The 26489-nt window shown below is 47.2% G+C and overlaps 1 protein-coding gene across 1 annotated transcript in view; it reads right to left on the bottom strand.

Moving 5' to 3' along the window:
• The window catches only part of CFAP61 (cilia and flagella associated protein 61), a gene marked incomplete at both ends in the record, with an annotated part of 217726 nt that overhangs the window by 148739 nt on the left and 42498 nt on the right, over window positions 1-26489 (bottom strand). Inside the window, 9 exons of the mRNA XM_080716442.1 lie at window positions 6932-7071; window positions 11329-11368; window positions 12538-12728; window positions 16277-16351; window positions 19989-20080; window positions 20264-20362; window positions 20961-21088; window positions 21136-21219; window positions 24851-24885. Coding sequence (XP_080572568.1) covers window positions 6932-7071; window positions 11329-11368; window positions 12538-12728; window positions 16277-16351; window positions 19989-20080; window positions 20264-20362; window positions 20961-21088; window positions 21136-21219; window positions 24851-24885 — 884 coding nt within the window. The remainder of the gene's footprint in view (window positions 1-6931; window positions 7072-11328; window positions 11369-12537; window positions 12729-16276; window positions 16352-19988; window positions 20081-20263; window positions 20363-20960; window positions 21089-21135; window positions 21220-24850; window positions 24886-26489) is intronic.

The following is a 26489-nucleotide window of genomic DNA, read 5'->3' as shown; positions in this document are numbered from 1 at the left end:
TTTCTTCTTGGTTTTGATTTCCACTCTGAATCCCTGCAGCGTGTGCTGAGCTCGGCCACTGGGAGCTTTAGATGCCCTCTGCGCCGAGAAATCCCGCCTGGCTGTTCCGCAGCGGCTCACCTCGGCTTGCTGTAGCCGTCCCGTGAATTCGCCGGTGCCGCCGGCAGTATGGCGCTGCTGCCGCGTCTGCCGCGTCCTCGGGCGTGAGGCCGGTTATCTCCTCTGTGGCTCTGTTCTCAGTCCGCTTTCTCTCTGGAGCCTGGTGATTTTTTGTTTCACTGGTGATGGTGTTTTCTGACTATGAAAGGCGCTGATTTTGTGGTAATGGAGATTTGTTGTTAGCGGGGCTCTTAAGCCCCGCTTTTCTCGGTCGCCATCTTCCCGGAAGTTGATCCTGTCTCTGTGTTTTTACCTTTGCCCCCAAATCACCCTCAAAGTAAGCCACCAGAGTGATGTTAAAAGAACCCTAGTCAGACATGTGACACTTCTTTAGACGCCCTGTAAGAGGGGTGATCCAGCCCATTACGCCGAGGCTCCCCTCAGGAAGGTGCTCTTAAATGATCACAGCAGTGGTCTAACAGTGACCACAACCTGCTGTGCTGACGACCCACGGGCTCCCGCAGTAACTGACAGCTGCAGATGCCGGCAAGCCTGTGCTGTGGACAGGAAATAAGTGTGCAAAGGAGCCACTGGTGTGGTTTGTCACCACTTTGGCAATGAAAGGGAGGGCTAAAGTCAGCTAAATCTGTGTGAAAAATAAAGATGTAGGATAAAATTCTACCTTTGGACCCAGGAGAAGAGTCCAGCGATCTTTCTTACTGCACTCTGAATGGTAAGCGAAGTCATAGAGCCCCCTGCCCCATTCCCTTTCCCTCGGGTCTCTCTGGGATCTCTCCCCCCGCTGACTCATCTCCAGATCATTGGCTTCTTGCTGTCAATCATAAAGATCTGAGTGTGGTGGTACACAACTGTAATCTCAGTACTTGGGAGGTTTGAGACAGAAGGATCACAGGTTTGAGACCAGCCTCACCAACTTGGTGAGGCTCTCAGCAACCTACAGAGAACCAGGTTCAAATAAAAAAAGTGACCCTGTTTAAAAATAAATAATAAGAAATAGGGTTGGGTTGGGGGTGTAGAATGCCCCTGGGTTCACACACACACACACACACATACACACACACGCTCACTTACACACACACACAAGATTTTGAGTAGTCATTGAGGGTCTCTACAATTATACTAAGACTTTCTACAAAACGAACTTTAAATCTGCTAATAAAAATCCAGAAAAACTAAGTGCACTTTGATGTTTACACCTCAGACTTAGGTCTGGCAGAACCGTAGAAGATAGTGGCTCATTGGATGTGTCTAAATGTGACCTGCCCTTCATCTCTCTAAAGCTTCACAGAAGCTTCTTATCTGTCTTCTCCCACTCTTATGATGGTGCCTGTGATGGTATCTGGCCACGGTGGTATCTGGCCACGGCCACGGTGGTATCTGGCCACGGTGGTATCTGACCATGGTGGTAGGCCCTTCATCCATCCCATCGCATATAACCAGGAAGGATTCGGTTCTCACCTCCCTCCCTCTGCTCCAGGTGTCACCTTACACATTACCCAGTACTCCCAGAGGCTAATATAGACTCACTAAGCAGAAAGGTTTAGTCTTTCTCCCCTCAGAGTTTGGACATAGTTCTAAAGGCATCTGAATCAGCCAGGGAGATTCGCTGTGGCTTCCCTTGTCTATCCACCTGGCTCTCCCCATCACCAAAGCAAGGGGCTTTGTTTTCTAACCTGTCGTCTCCCCAGGTGACCTCCTTCAGCTCCCGGTCACCTCTCTCTTGATTTCTCTCTCTGATGTATCTAATGCCCAAACCTGTGGATCACTAGTACAGGTCCCGTCTCCATCAAGAAATGATGGAGTCCTTGACTACTGGTCTCTTCTTGGGTTTTAAAGGTTTGGCAGCCTCGGGAGCCTGTTTCACAAGTAGATGTTTTCTTCTTCACCTGTTTTTGGCTGAGCCTGGCCTCTTAGGGCAGACTTCACAGTAAATGTTCAAACTGCACACAAAATAAAAAATCTTATGTGAAAGTAGACGGAAACAAGACTTGCCACTTAACTTTTCAACCTCAAGTGGAATGAATGAATTTTCAAGACACTTACAGCGTTATGTGTGCACATAGTTGCTCAGTCTGAGAGGAACAGGGCAACTTTCTGATGCCAGTAAATGAAGACAAAGTGACGGGAAAAAATACGACCTGAATCTTTTTAAAAAGGGAGGGAGCTATGGAACAGAACCCTAAAATAACTCTAGAGCATTTTACTTTAAACCAAAAACAAACAAAAACACCAAAAAACCTACCTCATGAAATACCAAAAATATAACCACAAAATTCAAAAATTAAGGTTTCTACTAACTCCCACTTAAAATGGAGCAAAGAACTGATATCACAAAACACCCTCCGTGACAACATGGCCTGACAGGTATAGGGGTGACATGCTAGGAAAAGTCTCAGCCAGACGAGAGAGAGCCTGGTGCAGAAAAGGAAATCAAACATGGCCTCGGGGAAGGAACCATTTAAAGGTCCATTGCCTCGGGGCATTTTTTTTTTAACTGAGCAAAATTGACAACTGGCTCTCTGATCTATCTTAGCAGTTAAGTATTTATTTATACAAACTATTTTCTAGCCAATTTATATTACTTGAATGAATAAGTCTGAGGGATATTCTCCCAAACTGAAAAAGGTCAAATTTCAGGAAAGCTCAGTTTGGAAGGCAGCAGGGAAGAATGAGTGTCCGGTTCACCCAAACGTGTATCCTACTAATAAGCCAGGAAGGAAGAGAAGCCGGGGACCGGGGAGCGGGCAAGCCGGGGACGGCAGGAGAACGACCGGCGGTCCCCGTGCAAACCTTATTATGCTAAGCCCCGAGCACCCTGGGCAGTGCTATGTGAAGTAAAAGTATCAACGAGAAAACATTTAATTTGCCCACCTTTACTGTGAGAGTTAACCCAACATTAGGAAACTTCCCATCCCCAAAACCCAGGCGCCGCTCAGTGAAGCGAGAAGGAAGCCGGCGTGGGGTTTGTGGACAGAGGCGGTGGCCATCGCTAGCAAATGAAGGAAGATTCGTCCCAGTGCTCACCAACACGGCCACAGGGCAGAGGGACAGACGCAAACATAATTTCCCAAGGGGAGAAGAAGGAAATTAGGCGGGTCTCCAGAACACCAGGTCATGAAATTTAAAGTAACCACACTTGAGAAGAGAAGCAATCCATCCATCCCACCGTCAAGAGGAGTGAAGCGAAAAATAGAAGAACTCCCTCTTCTTGAAAACCAGGGCATAAAAAAGTAGGCAGGGCCCGAGGACCTGTGTCCTCGCCGTGACCCCCCTGGCTCCTCACTCCATGCCGCAGGTCCTGCTCCAGGCTGCCTCTTCCCGAGCATCCTCCCCTCCGACCTGCACACCACGCGTCCCACCTCTTCCTCCTACGTCTTCTCTAAGTAGACACAGGCCCCGAGGGCAAGGATGTCCGGCTTGGAGCACTTTCGTCTCCGTATCCCCACTCTCATGTCATGCATGTTAGTAGATGGGGGCCTCTGGGAGAGAAGGGATAGCCCGTCGGCCAGCAGTCTCCCCCCGCGGGGCTGCTCGGATGTCAGCCCGGAACACGTCGGCCATTTTGCCAATGTGATAAAGGCCACTTCCAGGGTAGAGCCGACCCAGAAGAGAGCAGGGTGGGAGGAAGCAGAGAGGCCAAGGCTCTAAGATACAAACCTGAAAGCCCCACCTCCAGCGCAATTGCAGAAGTGATTGTGAGTTGGACTTTCTTTCATTCTCAACTAAAAGCATTCTCCTAGTTGGTTTAAATTTTAAAAGATAGCTTTAGAAAAATATAGCTTGAGAGGAGGACATATATTCTGCATATTCATATAACATACAATGTAGAAAGGACTAACTAACTCGAACAGTGCCAAAACTCATCAGGTAAACGAGAACTTTCAAGTAGGCGTGGCTTACACAGACACCTCGCCAAAGAAGATACACAGATGCCAAGTAAACATTTGAAATCGGTCGACCCCAAATTGCCCATCATTAATACATCACTAGGGAAATAAAAACTGAAAACACTGAGAAGATGCCACAATAGCTAGAATAGCTGAAATCCAAACCAGGACAACAGCAAATGCTGACAAGGACCTGGAGCAACAGGAATTCTCGTTCGTGGCTGGTGTTATTATAAAATGATACAGCCGCTTTGGAAGACTAAGTCTAGCAGTGTCTTACAAGATAAAAACACACTGTGATTGTAACATCAAGCAATTTAATTCCTTGATGGTTAACCAAGCATGCCCAGATCTTATGTTCACACAAGAACCTGCACAGAAATGTTTATAGCAATTTTACCTATAACTGCCTAGAAGTAACCAAGATTGCTTTCGGTAGGTGAATGAATGGGTTAAAAAAAAAAAAAACTGTGGTATATCCATACAATGAAATATTACTGGGTGCTAAAAAAGAAGTGAATGATGATACCATGAAAAGTAGACAATGGAGGAAACTGAAATGCATAGTACCAAGTGGAAGGAGCCAGTCTTACCAGGCTACATACTGTATGATCCCAACCTGTGACATCCTGGGAAAAGGCAAAATGATGAAGGGGCGCCCGGGCTGAGGGGAGGAGCGATGAAGAGACAGGGCACCGAGGATCTCTTCACCGAGGCCGGGGAAACTATCCTGCTCAGTATTACAGTGGTGTCATCGTACATTTGTCCAAAATCATGGAAATCTACACCGAGAGGGAAGCCTAACTAACGAAGGACTGCGGTGGATCCTGACACGTCAAGGTTGGCTCATCAGTTGTCACAAATGTGCCGTTTGGTGTTGGGTGTTAACGATGAAGAGCTGTGTGGGCCGGGGAAGGGGTACCTGGAATCCCTGGATGCTTTGCTCAGTGTTGCTGTGAACCTGAAACTGCTCTAAAAATAAAGGCTATTCATCGCAACTTAAAAATCAAACAACAAACAGACATAAAGCAAAAATAAGTCATCATCTTCACCTTGTCTTCCTAGTCCTGCTTCCCAGAGAATCATAAGATAGGCGGATTCCTGGGTACTTTGCAGAACTTGTGTGCGTATGCCAAGGAACAACTAAACGTGATGGTCCCATTTTCTTCTTCCTTTTAATAATAGAATCTACTGACTTGTCACCAGGCACACACCCACCTGACTACAACATTTTTCCCAGCCTCCGTTACAACCAGGTAGGACCGCGCGGCCACGTTCCTGACTTCAGAATAGGAACAGAAGGGATGTGTGTTCCACAGAGGAGTACGGCCTCCACTTCACTTTCTACCCTTTTCCCGGGGCTGAAATGTGGCCATGGTACTCTGAGCCAGCATCAAAATATCTACTAGTCAGTTGCATATTAATTACATTAGGGTGCTTCAAGAAACGTTATTTATTTTATTTATTTATTTGCAGGTCTGGGATGGAAGCCAGGGGCATTCAACATCCGAGCTACACCCCGTGCCCTATTTTTTATTCTTTTTTTTTTTTTTTGAGGGCCTGGGGGTGGAACCCAGGGGCATTTGACCTCCAAGCTACACCTTCTGCCCTATTTTTTATTCTTTATTTTGAAACCGGGTCTCACTGAGTTGCAGAGGGCCTCACTAAGTAGCTGAGGCTGTCCGCGAACCACGATCCTCTGGTCTCAGCCTCCCGAATGCTGGGATGACAAGGGTGCGCCACCACGCCCAGCAAGAAACTTTATATTAAACCTGGATTATTTTCTTTCATTCTGGGGGGGTGCTGGGCACTGAACCAGGGCTTTGTGCATGCTAAGCCGCACTCTACTGGAGAGCTGCAGAGAGTTGTTCCCACCACAGTTGCAGATTTGCATTTCTGTGTGTGTTTCTACTTCTTGAAAAGTCAGGGACTGTGTCTGCTGATGTTCACCACTGGGTTTCAAGAGCTTGGCACAGAACTGAGCACCCATGGACACATTTTCTAATTTTTTCTGTTTTCATCATTTACGCTGAACTCTTCAGCCGCCTGGAAATCTATTTTACCTTCAGGTATGAAAGGGGGGCTATCTGTATTTTTTTTCCGCCATCTTCAGAACAGCCCTTCGTTTTCCCATTGTTGAGATGCATACGTCATCGTAGGTCTCCATATACACACATGTACACCTTGTATACTAAATTCTTCATGCACTGGTTTTGTGCTTGGCTCTTTCTTGGGTCCTACTGTTCTAAGGACATCATCTGCCAGCCTGTCGATGCTTTTATTATTAGGCAGCTATATTTTAACATCCAACATGACAAGCCTCTTCTCAGGGTTATTTCTTCTCTAAATGTATTGGTTACCATCGAATGAGCAAGTCCCCTGCTAATAAAAAATAATGCTTATTCTATTTTACTTTATTTTATTTTATTTTATTTTTTGGTAGTGCTGGAGATCGAACCCAGGGATGCTCTACCTCTGCGCTACGTCCCGGCCCCTTTTATATTTTAGTTGGAGACAGGGTCTTGCTGAGCTGACCAGGCTGTCCTCAACTTTTGATCTTCATGTTTCAGCCCCCTGAGAGTTTGGATTATAGACATGAAGCACTGTGCCCAGTTAAAAGGCCATCTTTAAAATCAATTATTAAGCTGGGCGTGGTGGTGCACACCCGTAATCCCAGTCCCGGGGAGGCTGAATCGGGAGAATCACAGGTTTGAGGCCAGCCTTAGTGACTCAGCAACTTGGTGAGACCTTGCTTCAAAATAAAAAAAGAAGTGAAAAGGGCTGGGGGTGTGAACCTGGGGGTGGAAAGCCCCCGGGCTCAACCCCCAGAACCTCTATTAAGAAGTCAATTTAAATAGCGGGGCTCCTGGCTCCTTTCTTTTAATTCTGGGGACCGTCACTCGGCCCAACGTGGGTGCACGTACCTCAGCAACCCGGCCCGGTGGAAGACGTAGAGATCGTGGTCCAACGTGCAGTTGTCGAAGGGGACGACCTTGACGAAGTTCTGAATGAGGACAAACTCGGGGGTGAGGTGAGGCACAGAGATGATGCAGAAGTTCTTGTCCTAATGTAATCGAAAGGCAGGACACGCGCGCACACACACACACACACACACACACACACACACACACACACAGTTAGTCACTGAACAGATGAACAGATCCCTGTTACAAAACACTACAGAAAATACAAGCAAAATGTATTAGGAGAAGAAACTCAGATTCATCTGTCCCACAGTATGGAAAGTAATCCCATAAAATCCAGAGAGATGATCAGCTACAAGAAGGTTGAGAAACCGGGCCTGGGGGCTCACGCTTGTAATCCCAGCATTCGGGAGGCCGAGACAGGAGAATCGCGGTTCGAGGCCAGCCTCGGCTACTTAGTGAGGTCCTTTGCAGCTCAGTGAGACCCTGTTTCAAAATAAAGAATAAAAAAAAAAATAGGGCTGGGGGTGGAGCTCAGAGGTAGAATACCCTGGGGTTCCATCCCCAATACTGAAAAAAAAAAGAATGTGGAGAAAATATCTGCAAGTATGAATGAGACCAAAATAAATGCATATTATGAACAGTGGCACCACTGGGCATGGCTCTTTTACAGAGGTTTTTTGTACTGGGGATAGAACCCAGGAGTATTCTACCTTCAAGTTACATGCCTAATCTTTTTGATTTTTTTTTTTTTTGCGGGTTTGGGGGATGGAACCCAGAGTCATTTGACCTCCGAGCTACACTCCCTGCCCTATTTTTTATTCTTTATTTTTGAAACAGGGTCTCACTGAGTTACAGAGGGCCTCACTAAGTAGCTGAGGCTGTCCGCGAACCGCGATCCTCCAGTCTCAGCCTCCCGAATGCTGGGATGACAAGCGTGCGCCACCACGCCCGGCTTGATTTTGAACAGGGTCTCATTAAGTTGCTGAGTCTCCCTAAGTGCACTGGACTTACTCAGTTAAGTGCAGGAGGATGTATGGACTTGAAAATAGGCATTAAACTTAGTGAAAGCCCATCACCAAGGAATATTGAGAATGTGGCTGCTGGGACTGAGAAACTGAAATTTATTTATTTATTTATTTATTTATTTATTTATTTATTGTGGTGCTGGGGATTGAACCCACGGGCATTCTACCTCCAAGCTATACCTCCATCCCTATTTTTTATTCTTTATTTTTAAAACAGGGTCTCACTGAGTTGCAGAGGGCCTCACTAAGCAGCTAAGGCTGGTCTCGAACCTGAGATCTTCCTGTCTCAGCCTCCCAAGTACTGGGATTACAAGTGTGCGCCACACACCTAGCTTAGAAACTGAATATTTAATCTGGTTTTGTTTGAATCTAAATTTGCAAATTGGTGCTGGATTCCGGTGATTGGAAAAGTGGTAGTTGCTTGGGTTACGTGAATCTCTGTCTCAACTCGGGTATGTGTATCTCCTTATCCAGCTGTAAATTTTATGAGTTCTAAATACAGATCAAGGGCTCCCGATGAGAAGTCAGGGCCTGTGCTGAGATGTGCTGTAATATAAAATACACGTTGAATTTCAAAGACGATACCGTCTTTGAAAAGAACGCAAAACAGCTCGTTAATCATTTTCTGTATTGATCGCGCGCTGAAATGATTAGGTCCGGGACATCCTGGGTCAGATCACCGTGGGCCTGCCGAATTTCCACCCTGTCCTCCGTCCGGTCCTGTTCTCCTGGCTCACGTGGCCGTGGGCCGTGCCGGATCACCACAGGCTTCACAGTCGAGGTCTGCGGCGCCGCTGCCCTGGGCCGCCTGCGCGCCCAGCCATTGACCCTCTGCCAGCTCCCTGCAGAAGCAGGCTGCTCTTCCCAAAGCTAATTTGTCCCTCTGGGGCCTCGCCTCCTCTTGAACCCTGTGAAGGCATTACCTGCGCTAATCCAAAACCCGCGGGACACTCGCCGTAACCCCGAGGAGTCATTTCGTGACCTGGCCTTCCTCTTTCCCGGCAAACCAACCCGGCTCCTCGTGGGTGACTTTAGAGTGGAGGTGCTGAAACACTCCGGCTGAAAAGGAGGAGCTGCTGCCAAGTCTCGGAGAGCTTCCCTGGGAGGGGAACCTGACTCCAATGAGCTGCGCTCGGATTCAAAGGATTAAGGATGAAGTAATGTCCCGTTTCTCATATCCTCAAATCAAGTAGAATTAAAGTGCAAACAGGGCTTCTGACTTTATTATTATTATTATTATTATTATTATTATTATTATTATTATTATTTTCAGTACTGGGGATGGAACCCAGGGGCATTCTTCCTCCGAGCTACACCCCCAGCCCTATTTTTTATTCTTTATTTTGAAACAGGGTCTCACTGAGTTACAAAGGGCCTCACTAAGTAGTAGCTGAGGCTGTCTGAGAACCGCGATCCTCCTGTCTCAGCCTCCCGAATGCTGGGATTACAAGCATGTGTGGCTTCTACCTTTTGATATACAGCATTACTTTTATTTATTTTTTACTTTTTTTTTTTTTAGGTACTGGGGATGAAAACCAGGGGCATTCTACCTCCAAGCTATACCCCAGCCCTATTTTTTTATTCTTTAAAAAAAAAAAAAAACAAGCCGGGCGTGGTGGCGCACGCTTGTAATCCCCGCGCTTGGGAGGCTGAGGCAGGAGGATCGCATGGGTTCGAAGCCAGCCTCAGCTACTGAGTGAGGCTCTCAGCAACTTAGTGAGACCCTGTTTCCAAATAAAATAGAAAATAGGTCTGGGAGTATATCCCGGAGGTAGAAAGCCTCTAGGTTCCACCCCCAGTAATAATAATAATAATTAATAATAATAATAATAATAAATAAAAACAGGATCTCACTGAATTGCAAAGGGCCTCACTAAGTAGCTGAAGCTGTCTGTGAATCACAATCCTCCAGTCTTGGCCTCCCAAATGCTGGGATGACAAGCGTGCGCCACCACGCCCAGCTTTACAGCATTACTTTTATATTGCTGAAAAGATACATTCCCCTGGACTTTAAAATAGGCATTAAACTTGGTGGCATTTCTTTGCAGCATCTTTGAAGGACACTGACACTTTGTCAATTCTGTGCCAGGCTTAACTACAGGCTCTACATTCTTTCATATGTGAAAGCTAGAAAGAAAACAGGAATTAAAAAGACAAATAATTGAGGAGAGAGGCCAGTTCTGCGGAATGGGATGGGGGTGGGGGAGAAGAACTGACGAAAGAAATAGTTGGAATTATGCTGTGTATGAAGGCGTCACTGCCAACCTCGCCAGTAGGCCCGGGAGCGGTGGGGAGTGGGTGAGGCCTGAAGGGAAACGCACTCCCAAGATCTGGGTGCATGTTTGTTTTTGTGACTCTGAACCTCACCACGATCTCAAATTACAACACACCAATAAAAGTATAAGAAAGAAAAAAATAATTCAAAGAAATTATAGTCGAAGAAGAGACTGTCTCGTAACAAGGCGTCTTTATATTTAAAAAGTGAGGAAATAAAACCTGCGATCACCCGGTGTTCAGGCAGCATAATTACATGATCTAGTAATTACAGCAGTATTTATTTTTGCCTCAGTACAAAAATAATTAAACCAATATCTATTTTTTGCCTGAGTACAAAGAACTGCAAGGAAGAATAAAAACCAGGAGATATTCTGCTTGAAATTAGCCAACTGAAGCAGTACAATGGTTGACCTGTTATGTCAGCCATGGGAAAAAGGCTTTATAAAAGCCCATTTTATCCTCAACTGTCTTCCTTCCCCACTTCTTCAGTAAAACGGCAAGAGGTTGGCTAGGGTCTCCATCCCTGGAAAGGAATGAACAAGAATAAAGGGGCCGCTCAGAACACCCCAAAATGGAGTATTTGGTTTGCAGCCATGAGATCCAGCCTGCACCCTTGGACCCGCCAGGCCCCGAGCCAGGCCCCAGGAATTAGCGGGGAAGGGATGCCAACCTGAGACCCGGCCGCGAGGTCCCACCGTCCGGAAAGGGAGGGGGTGACTGCGGAACGCTGCGCCAGCGTAAGTTACAAAGCTGTATACCAGTCGGATTCACGTTACTGTAATTCTGACACTTTTCACTGACTGCTATCAATGATTCAATTCTAACAAAACACCGGCAGGGCTATCTCTTAAAGAAGCTGGGCATTGAAAGAAAACTGTTAAAATGGTGTCATGGAAGAACTACTGAAAATGACAATATTTTCTATTCTGAAGACTCCGTGACATGACCTTGTGCTCAGAATGCAGGAGAAACTCGGACCCCAACTCTCTCAGCACCTTAGGTGTCTGCACAATGAACAGGGCTTTTTATTCTCCTTTAACTTATCTAAGCTACAAAAAGAATTATATTGCTCAAAATTCAGCGTATACTTACAGGAAAAAGACTGAAAACAAACCCCATAAAGTCCAGGGACCTGCAAACAAGACAGCACAGGTTGTCAGTGGGTTGCCAGCAAGTACGGAGGCTACTTAAAGAGATTTACATCTCTTTCCCCATTGAACAGCGACAAGCCAACCGCTAGTCGGAATTTGTGTCTAGCTAAACGTTAATCAGTTGCAAAAGTTATGCACTTCATATGTCAGTAATTTGGGGATCTGCACACACTATCACAGCAATTATTCATCTCTGCCCATTTGAAAACTCAGTATAAAAGATGGTCGTTCTTGAGTTGGGCGTGGAGGCGCACGCTTGTAATCCCCGCGCTTCGGAGGCGGAGACAGGAGGATCGCACTGGTTCGAAGCCAGCCCTGCTGGCTTAAGAGACCCTGTTTCCAAATAAAAACATAAAAAATGGGTCTGGGAGTGTAGCCCGGGGGTAGAAGGGCTCCCAGAAACCCCAGTACCACACACACACAAAAATCTTATAAAAGGGAACGCTCAGCCCTGTTCTCGGTCATCCGAAAGATATTCTGGAACATTCCACTCCATCAAAATAGGCCAATCTTCTCCTCTTTCCGATTGCTCTGCGCACGGAGCCGGGCGTGGTGGCGCACACTTGTAATCCCCGTGCTTGGGAGGCTGAGACAGGAGGATCGCGCGGGTTCAAAGCCAGCCTCAGCTACTTAGTGAGGCTCTCAGCAACTTAGTGAGACCCTGTTTCCAAATAAAATATAAAATGGGTCTGGGAGTATAGCCCGGAAGTAGAAAGCCTCTGGGTTCCACCCCCAGTACCACACACACACACACACAAAAAAAACAGATTGCTCTGCGTGCAAGCGGTAGAGTAGGTGATGTGCTAGGGAGACATGGGACCCAGGCCTCGAGGCCAGTGCTCCCTGACCAATGATGGGGGGCAGTGAGCACTGACATGTGCTCGTCCCGGAAGGGCAGGGAGTGAGGTGGCGCAGTCTGGCGGACACTGGGCTCCTGTCTGGAACCACGCATCTCCAGGCCTTACCCAAATTTTGAGAACTATGGTCTCTGGAGGGGACCTAGGAATCTGTTCTTGTTTTGTTTTTTAATTTCCTAGGAGATGAGGATGCGGGCCCAGGTTTACAAATCGCTGGGTCTGCAAGGTTCAAGGGTTGGTCCACCTACGCCTAAGTCCTTTCCGTGACAGACAGCCGGGAGATGGGTACTTGCCTGGCCTCGTACTTCTCATCGATGCAGAAGAGCTGGATGCAGAAAGCGGCCGAGGCTCCCATGTAGGTGGGGCGGAAGTGGCTGGGCTCCTCCTGGGACAGCAGGAGGGATGGGCAGGCCGAGCTGCTGCTGCTGCTGGAAGGATGCTCCTGCTCCAGGGTACTAGACACCAGGCTGAGCTTGTCTGCATCCTAGAGCAGGAGAGGGGCAGAGCCAGCGGAGGCTGCTCATTCGCTGCAGCGGCCCGGCTAGAGCTCCCACAGGCTCCACACACAGCGTCCCTAGGTGGACGACAGCCTCACCCTGAAACAATGCATCGGGAGCCACGCCTAGCTTAGCCGTGCGCCTAATGAGATTCAAAATTCACAGAATGATGAAGACGAGTCCTCACGAGACTGACAGAAAATAAGGTCAGCTGCCTTTGATAGGTGGTCTCTATTATACCTCCGCTGCCGGGTAGAGATTAGAGCGTGGGAAACGGTAGACACGGTGACCTGGCCAGCAGAACAGCTCCGCCCACTCCGATTGTTTTCACTGTGATTTTGTGGTACAAGGATTTCAGAGCTTGGCGTTGCTCATACGATGTTGGGAATAAGTGTGCTTATTATTGGGAGATGGCGCCCGGGAAGGTCCGGCACCCACGGCCCCCCGGAAAGTCAGCACTGAGCATGTCCCGTCTGATCTCAGTGGCATCTCGGGAGGTACTAGAACCCAGCGGAACGTGGTCATTCTGCGGTCCCTCTGAGTTCTCTTCAATCAAAGTAGTACACGCATACGGTCAAAATTAAAAGTGTTAGCACTGAGCGTGCGCAGTGGAAATCAGAAGGCCCCGTAAGTTCCCTTCTCCGTTAGATACCGACTTCAACCTTCTCCGCATCTATCTCTTTCTAAATAATCCGCTTGTGATGCCAATTCTCAATTCATCCACTTTGGAGATTTCCTACTGGGTACGGATGTGGCTATGCCTGCCCCTCTTGTCTTATGCTCTACCCCACACTCAGAGGGAGGCCAGTATTTTCCTTCTTAGAAACATGTAAGTATTGTTGTCACAGCTGAACCTAGTAGTGGCCCAGGACTACATCCTCACCTGTGAGTTCGGGTTTTATTTGTTTGGTTTGCCAGTTTTGCGCCGAGGAGGGCCCAGAGCCAAAGGGCCACGGCGTGGGGTGACCTGGCGGCACACGCTAACACGGAGGGGTGGGGTGTCCTGCGCCCGTGTTCGGCAACCTCCCCGGGCAGCTCATCCTGCGCCTGGACCCCTCACTCTGCTTTGCTCTGCAGACAGCTGAGGAGGAGACAAACCTTGCCCCAAGAGAAAATGGGGAACCCAACTGTCATCATCTTCGTCCTCCTCCTCCTCTTCTTGTGGTACTTACTGGGAATTGAACCTAGGAACATTCTACCTCCAAACCTACACCCCCTTTTTATATTTTATTTTGAAATAGGTTCTTACTGAGTTGCTTAAGGTCTAAGGTACTGAGGCTGGCTTCGAATTAGCAATCCTCCCCACTCAGCCTCCAACCAAGGCACGCACCACTACGCCCAGCTTCTTGTTAATATATTTTTACTGGTGCACTGTGATCTACATCCTATTGAGGTTTCGCGTGATAGCTGCGTGTGTGCACACAGCACCCTGGGTGTTTTTCTCCAGACCCGCCCCAGGCTCTCCTCCCCCCCGATTCTGAATATTGAAATTGGCATTGCGAGCTTCACAAATCCCAGAGCCTTGCATCTCCCTGCCCCTCCTCCCTCCCTCGCTTCCCAAGCCCCTCCCACGATTCCACTGGTCTCTCTCATTTATCTGAAGTCTTTTTTTTCCCCCCAATTTCTCTCTAGCTTCCACATATAAGAGAAAAAACATAATCCTTCATTTTCTGAGCCTGGCCAATCTCACTTAGAATAATATTCTCTAGTGCCTCCATTTTTCTCTGAAAATGACCTATCTTTGGCCTTCTTTACGGCCGGGTAAAACTCCATGATGTGTACAGAGCACAGTTTCGTGATCCTTTCAAATGTTGATGGACACCGAGGCTGGCTCCACGGTCTGCCTACCGTGACTTGTGCCGCTATAGACACGGATATGTACACACATCTGACTCCAATCCTTTAGAAAGAGGCCCGGGCGTGGTGTCGCTGGGTCATATGATGGTCCCACTCCCAGTTGTCTGAAGACCCTGCAAACTTACCTGGACGGTGCTGGACTAATTTGCAACCCCACCTACAGGAGGCAGTTTTAAGAGGAAATGTACAGCGTGGAGTGCCCACACATGGGGAGCAGAAGGGCTCCACTGGTGTCCAGGGCCCCAGCTCAGTGGCAGTCATAAAAAGCAGTACTTACAGCCCTCTCGGGCTTCTGCGGAGACTCCTGAACTGCTCAGAATCCAGAGAGGAGATGGGGAGTCTGACCTTCTGGCAGGACACAGGTGTCTGGGATCCATGCTCAACACGGTGCCCCAGGACTGAGGACCCCATGCCCTGCTCCCTTCCCGTGCCCTGGGCTGCTCAGGCTGGCCCGAGAGGAGTCAGCTTATGGGTGTGAGGGAGGCCGCTCCGGAACCGGCTTTCATTTCCCTGGGGAGTGAATGTTCGGCCAAGCCAATCTCCTACTCCAGCACCTAAAAGGCCCTCCTCAGCTCCTTAGAAGTTCAAAATCCACAGGACACCCCGGGCCCTGAGTCCTCCGTTCCTGGCAGGAGACAGATGGTGGATGGAGTAGGGAGAGCTAATTTAGGAGAGGACTGAGTGCAAAGGTGTGCGCAGAGGGAAGGGAGGCCAGGGAAGGGCCAGGGATGGGTTGTCCTGGCCCAGGGACAGGCGCCAGAAGAAGATGCCGCCACCCCTCACCTGACCCTGTGACAGAAGGGGGCGGTTCCAGGAAACCGAGATGCGTGGGAAGGGCACACAGTACGCGTGGGATGGGGCCGAGTGTGCGTGTGCACAGGGTACACGAAGCCGGAGGAAACTCTTCCAAACCTTTCTCCTCCCAATGTGCTTTCTGTTTCGGCAGTGTATTTACTTCTGTGGTTCAATGCACTCAGGGTCTGTTATTTTTGTTTTTTATTTAAATTCTGCTTATCTGCTGCTGCTTATTATTATTATTATTATTATTATTATTATTATTTTGCAGTACTGGAGATGGAACCCAGAAGCATTCGACCTCTGAGCTCCACCCCTAGCTCTATTTTTTATTCTTTATTTTGAAACAGGGTCTCATTGAGTTGCAGAGGGCCTCACTAGACAGCTGAGGCTGGTCATGAACCTGGATCCACCTGTCTCAGCCTCCCCAGTGCTGGGATTACAAGCGTGCGCCACCACGCCGGGCTCTTATCATTATTTTATTAGTTATTTTTCTGCTTGATTGGGTGCTTGTGTGTGGTGCTGGGGTGGGATCCAGGGGTGCGCCCTCTTTCTTTTTCACTGACGCGCTGCAGCGCGAGGGATGGGCACCGCACACCGCCCGTGGAGCGCTGCTCTCGGAACCTGCTTCGCTCTCTCCCTTCCCGTGTAGGTTGCCGAGGTTGGTATCAATAGCGTCAAGCGGGTGCAGAGCATTATTCCCTTTCACAGACCTCCTTCCTCCCTAACCCTCTTCCACCATTCTACTTGACCTTTCTCAAATCTGTTGGTAACTAACTAGAGGGTCCTCTGGGGTGTGCCCGCGGTGGGTGTGAACTGGGGGAGAGGCGCGCAGCGGAGGGAAGCCAGTGTGCACACACGCAGAGGCCCGGGCAGGCCCTACCTGCAGGTCACTCACGTTCTCGCTGTGGACTTCGGACAGGGCTTCCTCCGACGCGGCCTCCTCCTCGCCCTTCCCCTGCAGAGGACAAGAATCAAGGGCACTCCAGGTTCACACCCTGGCTGGCCCCACGCCTGCTGGGGCCTCCCGGGGAAGCTCCGGGGCCTGGGCTCCCACGGAAGGGGACGGGCAGCATCTCCTCCAGAAGCTTGTGTAAGGATGCCAAAGAGAGAGAAAGAAAAAAAAAGGTGCCTGTGTGTATGAGTGTGTGTGTGTGTGTGTGCGCGCACGTGCGTGTGCACGTGTGAGAGATACAAAGACAGATTTTTAGTCGTATGTGGATACTGAACTGTCTTCGTTCATTTACCATAAAAAGATTAACCTTTTTCAGCTGTGCCTTCATGGACATTTATTGAAAACCAGTGTCTATAAATATTGTCTATTTCTGGGTATTTTTTTTATTCTAGTCTACGGATCTACTTCTTGACCTCAGCACCAATGCTACCCTACCTTAATCACCACAAGTTTATAATTAGTCTTGAAATCAATTAGTTTTAGCCTACAGCTTTGTCTATTTCAAAAACTGTTTGGCTATGATGGATCCTTTTCATTTGAATTTTAGTCAATTCAAAATTTTTTCATAAAAATTCCTGCTGACATTCTGATTTGCTTTTTACTGAATCTATAAATCGCCTTGGGAAACTGACATCCCGACAATATCAAGTCTTATGACGCATGAGCACAGAATATAACCTCCATTTGTTTTTATTTCGTCTTTAATTTCTCTCAGAAGTGTTTTGCAGTTTTCAGCGTGTGGGGCTTAAACATCTTTCATCAGATCTATCAAGTACTTCGTATATATAGATACATATATACTATCATAAATGGTACTGATTTAAATTTCTGACTGTTCACTGCTATTATATATTCCACTGAATTTTATATATTAATTTTGTGTATATTTCGTGAACTCGCTATCTACACATTAGTTCTAGTTAGCTGTCTGCAGATTTTCTCTAGCTGGTCCTCCTGCCTGGACTAAAAGGCAGTTCTCCTTCTCTCTTCCAACCTGGACACCTTTCATTTCTTTTCCCGCCTCTCTGGGGTGTCTCACGTGACGTCACCAGTACAATTCTGAACAGCGAGAGTAGATAAGATTCTTTTTGTTCCCGACCTCAGGGTAAAAGCCTTTAGTCTTGTACCATTAAGCACAAAGCCTGTACATTTAAAAAAAAAATGAAACTTATCAAATTATGTTCTCTTGTATTACCAGTTTTTTAAGAGTTTTAATGACTAATATATGTTGAATTTTCAAATGCCTTTTCTGTATTTATGAGAAAAATATGTGGGTTTTCTTTCTTAGTTTATTAATATCATAAATTTCTTTGATTTTCTTATGTGTAACAAACCTTCTATTTCTTTGTATATTACCCTTTTATATGTTGACTAACTTGGCTAAAATTTTTATTGAAATTATTTGTGTGAGTGTGTGTGTGTGGTGTTGGGGAAACAATGCATCTGTATCTTTGTTCCTCTGCCCCGACTTGTCCCTTCACCTCCACCCTGTGCTTTCAAGATTCTCCCTTCCTTACTGTTTTTCTACTAGTTGATCCTGGTTGGTATAGGTATCGTTTCATGTTCCTTGTGCTTATTGTTTGCTGAGCTTCTTGTATCTGAATTTTTTCATCAAATTTAGGATTTTTTGGTCATTATTTCATCATCTATTTTTTTCTATCCCCACTTTTTTTTTCTCCTTTACAGACCTGAAATGTCACAGGTCTTTGAGGTTATCCAGAGCTCGTTGATACACTGACTGTTAAAAGGAAAGTTCTAGTTTCTGTTTCATGTTTACTAACCCTTTCTTCTGCGCTGTCTAATATGAGTCTCTCCCACCTTGTACAATGATATTTCCAGTCTTTTTGGTACATGGTAACTTTTTCTTGGATTCTGAACATTGTAAATTTTACTTAGTTGGGTACAGGATAATTTTTATTCTTACAAATATTCTTGGGACTTTGTAATTCAGTTAAGTTACACTGAGACATTTTGATCCTTTTGGGTCTTACACTAAGAAATTATTAGGCCAGGATCTGTGCTGTATCTGCTAGCATTCTTATAGCTAGAATCTAAAACACTGACCATGTAACTGAGAGAAAAGATTTATTTTCTTTAGGTTTTGGGCTCAGTCCATGTGAGGCCAGGGACTGCGGATCTCGGGACATGGAGGAGGGAGAGCACGTGGGCTGCGCTCCTCACATGGTGGAGGCCGGAACCAAGCAACAGATCAGGTGGAGGAGGAGCATATATAATCCTCAAGGCCGCCTTCAGGGACCCGCCCTGCCCAACAGGCCACCACTGGACTGCCGGGATTACAAGCCTCACGGCTCCATCACATCAGCTCCAAACATTAATAAATGCGCTCCTTGGGGGACAGTTCATATCTATCTATGACATGTGCTTTCTCTGGGACGTTGTTTTGTCCAAGGTAGAAGAAGTGGAAAAAAAAGAGGAAAGGATTGGAGACCAGGAAGCAGTAGAATTTCACCTGCCCTAAATCCTTGGCTAGAGGAAGAGTTCTGAGCCAGGCTGGATGAAGAATTGGGCCCGAAGCTGATAGTAAAGACATCTTTAATTCTGATAGAACACAGTACTAATAATATAGCACCAAGCCGATGATATTAATCTAGAACTGGGCCCATTATTTCCCCCACTATTTTATTTTATTTTTATTTTTGCAGTAATGGGGATGGAACCTAGGGGCATTCTACCTCCGAGCTCTATTTTTTAGTTTTTTTTTGGAAACAGGGTCTAAGTTGCAAAGGGCCTCACTAAGTAGCTGAGGCTGGCCACGAACCATGATCCTCTCCTGTCTCAGCCTCTCAAATGCTGGGATCACAAGCGTGCGCCACCACGCCTGGCTTATTTTCACCATTTCTGCTACACCACCTTAGCGAGGTTCTCTGTAAAGGAGGGGACATGAGTGGCCTTGTTCCTAAGGACATAAGGGGCAAACACTGATGCCCCACAGGAGTATGGGAGGACCCAGAGCTCAGGAAACATGGACATGTTTATATTAATATGAACCCATTTAGTTGCCAAGAGGTTGGCAGAGATGGCCTGAGGCTGTATATCTGGACCCACCCACCGATTCTCACCTCTCATGTATCGGGCGGCTGCGTCTTGGTGCCCTGGTGTGGGGTCATGCCCTCATCAGCTCACGGGGGACGGCAGCAGCATCAGAGTGCACTGCCAGAGTCCAGCTCGCAGCAGGAGGGTACCAGGTAGCCCCCCCCCCCCCGCGGCCCGGACACAGTGAGACCCGCGGCCCCCAGGGAGCTGTGGTGGGTGCGCTTGTAGTTTACAAGGTCCAGGAGGCAGGAGGTTCATGCTACCGCACGTGACTCGGCAGCGTGTGTGTTAGTTGCTCCAGGAAGGCCAGATTTCCCAGGACCTCCAAATGACAGCTCTGAGTAACAGAGAGGGCAGTGGAGGAGACTGAGTGTCCCTTCTGTTCTGTGTTCTGGTGCACACTGGCGAGGCTTGGGTGAGTCCATTACCAACACACGAGGTCTCCCGACCTTAGTGCTAGTGGGTCCTTTCCTGCCCCATAGGTAAGAACATCTGGGCAATGGCCCCAGCCCCGGAGATGCGCCCAGTATCCCAGGCAGGCCCGGCCCGTCCCCAGGCCCCAGGCGTGGGGAGTGGTCTCCCTTACCTGGATGTGCTCCATGAACTCTTGGATAACAGCTTCCTGTTGGTCCTCAGCTATTTTCAGGAAACTCAGGCTGTTACTCCTGAGCTTGGCATCTTAGGGGGAAAAAAATAGGGTAAGAAAGGAAAGTAGACGATCAGTATCTACAGAACCACGGGACGTCTGTCAGCACGCTCCTGTACTCTCTGCTGTATCTGAAGATGAATATTCAAGGGGGCCGCACCCGGGGCGGGAAGAACGGCACCTGGAGCCACCTCAATCCTGACTCCGACACAGACATCCCGGGCTGATCTTCACCAACTCCTCCGCTCCCTCGTCTCGGCCGAGGTAGACGCAGGAGCCAGGGCCTGGTGTGCAGGCGGCCCCACCTCTGCCGGCTGCTGGACAATGGGATCCTGTGACGCCCCCCTCCCCCTCTGAGGTTTACAAACAACTAACTATGGCCTTCCTGGATGTCCGGCTTTGAAGTGATCTTAAGACAGAAAGGGGAAAAGACCACAGTTAGCTACATTAGTGCTGCCTGGACATCACGGATCAGCCAAGGGCTGCTGTGTCTTGGGAAATACTGTGGACTTCGGGTCTATCCGAGGCCAACATGTTTGCTTTTCTGTTTCCCCCAGAAGAAAATGGAGCCGAGCATTATTGTTTTAATATGTTGCGGAGAGTCAATAATCGGGGTACTTATATCATCACTAAAAACTGCAGTGGGGAGACCTTTACCGTTTCTCTAAAAAGACTCCATAATCTCCTCCTCCACTCACCCTTCCTCTTCGTCCCACTTTCTATTCTCCATGTCTTAGGAGGGACATTTAGGAGAGCCCCTCGCTGCAGGAGGGACTGCTATAGGACCGTCTCTCCCCTCCTGGAGACTGTCAGCCATGACACCCGCCTTTGGGCCTCGGCTCAGAGGAGTTTCAGGACGCTCTTCCCAGACTCAAGAGAAACCTGGGCCTGTGGGCTCCGGAGACGCTGCACCCTGTGGGTGCTGCTCCGCCTGTGTGACGCTGCCGTCCATCGGACACCGAGGGCCAGAGGCGGCCCATTGTCGTCTCTGCTCCCTCCTCTCCCTCGGCTTTCTTCCAGCACCCACCGGGGCAATGGCCCTGCAGACCCCGGCGACCCCAACTACTGGGCCACAAATGCTTTCTACCTGCTGCTGACGATGATGTAGGTCAATGGAACAGAAGACAATTCTGAGAAAAATGAGGTGTTTCGGGAGGTATAACAGGCACAGCTGAAGAGGCACAAAGGGAGAATCACATCCGGGCATAAAGCATAGCTCTTTGGGTATAAAGAGAAAATGTGCTGAGAAAAAGGTCCCTGCCCTGAAGAAGGGAGCTTCGGGGAACATAAAAAGTGTCACATCTCTGCTCTCTGAATAAGTCCTGTGCCCTGAAAAGTTTTTCAGTCTCCATGGGGATTCTAGCACTTTGCCAATGACCAGAATAGCGTGCCTTTAGGTGGATTTACGCTGGCGATGAGGTCTCACGTGTACAGAGACGTGTCCTGCTCACGAGGTCGTGTGCCACCCCCGTGCACCACTACTAGGTGAAGGTGCAAAACACTTCTGGCATCCGGAAGCTTCGCTCATCTCCCTGCCAGTCAATGTACGCATTTTGACTATGACCATTACCCATTAGCAAACCTCTGGGTGAAAAAACACTCATACTGATTAAGTCCTTATTTTTAAGCGGCACTTTAGTTTTTAAAGATACTTATTTCCTAGCCATGTGTGGTGACACATGCCTGTAATCTCAGTACTTAGGAGGCTGAGACTGGAGGATCAAAGGTTCGCAGCCAGCCCCAGCAACTCGGTGAGGCTTTCTACAACTTACTGAGATCCTGTTTCTAATAACAACAACAACAACAACAACAACAACAATAGGGCTGGGGGTGTACCTCAGAGATAGAATGCCCCTGGGTTTAATCCCAAATAACACACACACACACACACACACACACACACACACACACGATACTTATTTCCAATTTTAAATTTGGAGAACCTCAAAAAACACAACGAAAAGAAAAGTAGACCCACACTGTGCATATATTTCTTTTTAAATTAGAATAAAATCTGTAAGAAAAATATCTTTATAAAAATCTTGAAACATGGTGGTGCACGCTTGTAATCCCAGGATTTGAGAGGCTGAGACAGGAGGATGGCAGGTTCACGGCCAGCCGCAGCTACTTAGTGAGGCCTTCCGCAACTCAGTGAGACCCTATTTCAAAACAAAAAAGAAAAAATAGGGTTGAGGGTATAGCTGGGAGGTAGAATGCCCCTGGATTCAATCCCCAGTACCACAATCATCCCGGAGCCTTAACGATTGCACAGCCCAGTGTTGGAGAGACAATTACTAGCTGCAGTGACTAATCACCTTGGCTAACCTGTCCTGAGGTGCTACAGCTGCCACTCCTGTCCCCAGAGGTGTCTGCATGTCAGAGCTGGGCGAGGGAAGGCTGCATCTCTCCCTCCAGCACCTCTTGGGTTTTGTGAGGTTTAATTAGTTAATGCTCATAACGTGCCCTGAGGCCTTCAACTGTGACATGCTATCCCAGGGAAAGTCAGGGCATGGTATCATGTAACACACAACCGGAACCGCCATGGAGGCTACAACTTTAACTGTTATTTTAGGCTTCTATCACCTGAGGAGCCTACAGGTCATGAGCCAGTGGGTTTTGCTTTTCCTCCAGTAGGACTGGTGGCACAGTTTGCTAAGGCTTTCTGTCGAAGTGAGACTGCTTGTGCGGAGTGGGATTGCCACAAAGCTAACTAAGTTCAAGCACCACCCCGCAAAGCCGTCCCAGGTCTGCAAGCCCAGCCACCTTCCCAGTCCTCCCTGCTGTCCTTTACGAGGGCCGCTGAGGTGGGCGGACGCTGGGCTCCACTAAACTTTGATCTACTCTGCTGTGTGTCTGACAGGCATGGTACACAGAGAGGGCAGGATAATCCATGCTGAAGCCTCTAGGAATACATAATGAAGCACAATCTTATGTTTTCACACTTAGTTCAGATGCCCATCAAAAATCCCAACAATTTTTACAGAATGAAATAAACTGACCCTAAAAAAGTAAATATGGAGGAAGAGTTAATAAACAAAAATTTTAAGAATGAATGGAGAGTGGGTTAAATTTCCTTCTGAATATTCTCACATGTAAAACCGTGGTTAGTAGCACAGTGGGACGTGTGAAATAAAATAGAAAAAAGAACGGAATCCAAAAAGAGAGCCAGATAGTTGTGAAACGCTGATACGGTGGCATTTCCCATTGGTGGGGGAAAATAAACTCTACAATCAAAAGTGCTGGCCAGCTGTAGGAGGAAAAATGTCAGCCTCTATTTCATTCCAGACATAAAAATCACTTGCATGGATTACAGCCTCAAGATTTTAAACCTCCACTTTGAAATTATCAAAAGAAAATATAGGACAATAATTCCATGACCTTCTGAGCAGGTAAATACCTCCTTAGAATGTAAAGGCAGAGCTGGCCGGGCGTGGTGGCGCACCCTTGTCATCCCAGCATTCGGGAGGCTGAGACAGGAGGATCACGGTTCACAGCCTCCTCAGCTACTTAGTGAGGCCCTTTGTAACTCAGTGAGATCCTGTTTCAAAATAAACACTAAAAGATAGAGCTGGGGGTGTAGCTCGGAGGTAGAATGCCCCTGGTTCCATCCCCAGTACCGCAAAAAAATAGGGCTGGTGTTATAACTCAGAGCTGAATGCCCCTGGGTTCAATCCAGTACTGCAAATGTGTGTGTGTGTGTGTGTGTGTACATATGTATATGTATATATAATACATATGAAAGATATATTCCTATGAAATATATATTTATATGTAACATATACAAATATATAAAATATATGACATATATATCTCACAGCTACAGACAGCTTATTATAGGGCAAAGATGGTTATTTTACGTTGACAAAGGATATCCGCAATGACGCCCCACCGTAACGAAATGACAGGATCACCAAACATTGCAGTGTCTGAAGATAAAAATCAAAATTTTTTAAATGCAAAGGAAAATGGACAAGACCAAGGTCAACAAGGAATTTTTAGTTTGCTTCCTCAGGACAAGATGGACCAGGTGTCTTAATTAGCCCACGCAAGAAACAGATTTGAGAAAAGAGGGATATAAAAATGTAAGCCCTTTGTCACGTAGGGAGCCTGCCCACCTTATCTACTGAGGAGATGACGGGGGCCATATCAGATGAGGATCTGGTGGCGATACCTTCTCTTATGGGCAAGGAATTATTCTGATCGTTTCTGCCATTGGTTCTCCTTTTCCCCTTCCCCACACCTCCGCCAATCGTCCTCTGTTCTCCTGGCGTCTCTCCTAGGTTATCTGAAGTCCCTTTTGTTTCCTAGGCTCTCTCTGGCTTCCATAGATGAGAGTTTTATATGGCCCTTGACTTTCTGAGACTGGCTGGTCTCACTCAGCGAAACATTCCCTAGTTCCGTCCGTTTTCCTGCAAGTGACATCGATCTGTTCTTCATTGTGGCTGAGTAAAAAACTCCATGGTAAGTGCAGACCACATTTTCTTTACCCATTTATCGTTGGCCAACACTTGGGTGGGTCCCACGGTTTGACTCTTATGAACTGTGCTTCTAGAAACACGGATATCCATCTATCACTGTAGCATTCTAACGCTACGTTTTTGGGGAAGACACTGAGGAGTGATATAGTCGGGTCGTATAGTGGTTCTAGTCCTAGTCTTTTTAGAAACTTCCATACTGATCTAGACTGATTTGCAGTCCCACAACATCGTAAAAGTAGTATGTGATAAACCCAACGCCAGCATCATACCGAAATGAGGAAAAAATTTTCCCTTTAAAATCAGAAACAAGATAAGGATGCCTACTACTGCTGCTCCTCGTCAATGTCGTGTTTGACATTCTGACCAGAGAAATAAGGCAAGAGAAGGAAATTAAAGGCACACAAAGAGGGAAAGAACTAAAGTTATTTCTGTTTGCAGATACAACCGTGACTAAGCTTGAGAGGGTTACATCACCCACCTTCAGGGCGGTCAGGAGCTCTGAGCGCTCCTACGGTGCTCCGGGCCCAGATCTTTAATTACATTTATGTAATTGCATTTCAATTACAATTATGTTCATAACTTTGTAGGCCAAAAGAGGAAGAAAAGATCTTGGGTTTTCATGTAGATTTAAATATAAAAGATAGAGTATTTTTCCACAGGGAGCTAGATATATACATGTAAATATAAACTCTCTTTTACACACACACACACACACACACACACACACACACACACACCCTCCACAACTGTATGCAAGCCATTTTTTATTTTTATTTATTTTTGGTTTTCTGGGAATTGAATTAGGGCCTCAGGTATGCTAATCAGACACTTTACTATTGAGCTACACACCCAGGAATGAATGGTAATAATTGTTTTTAATATTCATGTACTAAAGTGGTGTGTTTTTCCAAGAAAATCAAATTTCCTAACAGTGATTCAAAAAGACCTGAACCTAATAATAATAATAATCTTGAGGGAAAAATGGGTAATCTGTCAAAGATGCTCGCGAGGCCCCTCTCCCAGGTCTTCCCCTTAGCCACGTGGCCAGCAGTGAAACCGCCGAGCGCCCAGGGCCACGCAGCCAGGAGAAGGCGCACAGCCCTGCAACCAGCAAAGGAACTGGCTTCGTGTCGTGCGTCACAGCTGATACATTTTCCTTTGTTCCTCGCCATGTGCAAAGACTGTGAGGTTTAGTAATTGCTTCCTTCGTTGCTTTGCTCAGATTAAATCTGGTCCATGATATTTTAAGAGTTGTCGGAGCCCTTTGTAAACACAGAACTCCCAGTGACCCCATGGGATGGGTGCAGCCCACCGACAGCCGATTTAATCAAGGGGAAATTCAGACTATTCTCTGCAAGCAATTGATTTTCAAGAGAAAAGTCAGCAGGATCAAGCAGCCATTGGGATGAAAATCCCTTGAATCACCTTATCACTGTGTTTTCTAGCAACCAACGCCTGCCTCCCTATAGCAGTGGCCAAATTACTATAATTATCTTACAACACAAGTGGTATATCAACATTATTTTAAACATGGATTTTTTGCATAATCTTTCATTATTATCCTTCAGCCTCCCATTTCGAAATGGGAAACAACAACAAACTGTGATCTACCCCCAAAAGAAGAAAGGTCACCGAGAGAGCAAATAAGGGTTATTTACATGTGAATATACTGAGATGTGTTTTACAATCAAATACACTCTTGAAATTCATTAAGCGCCTCCTCTCCTGCTTCATAAATATGGGCAAAAGAGACATCGCCTACTGAGAAAATAATCCCAGCACATAATGATCATAAGGAATATAAATAAAGCCACTTTTCTTTCAAAGACCTCCAAGCCCCATAGCAAAATGCGTTTGTTTCCACCACTGTGCGAGGAATCTGCCTGCTGGAGAGCGAGGCTCAGTCACATTACAGGTTGCTCCGGGGCTGCAGAGGGGAGAGGAACACGCATCCTCCGTCAGC

This window comes from Muscardinus avellanarius, assembly GCF_963383645.1.
Source record: "Muscardinus avellanarius genome assembly, chromosome: 19".
Classification (NCBI taxonomy): domain Eukaryota; kingdom Metazoa; phylum Chordata; class Mammalia; order Rodentia; family Gliridae; genus Muscardinus; species Muscardinus avellanarius.
The sequence above is the reverse complement of the archived record's forward strand: the minus strand, read 5'-3'. Positions and strand labels throughout refer to the sequence as shown.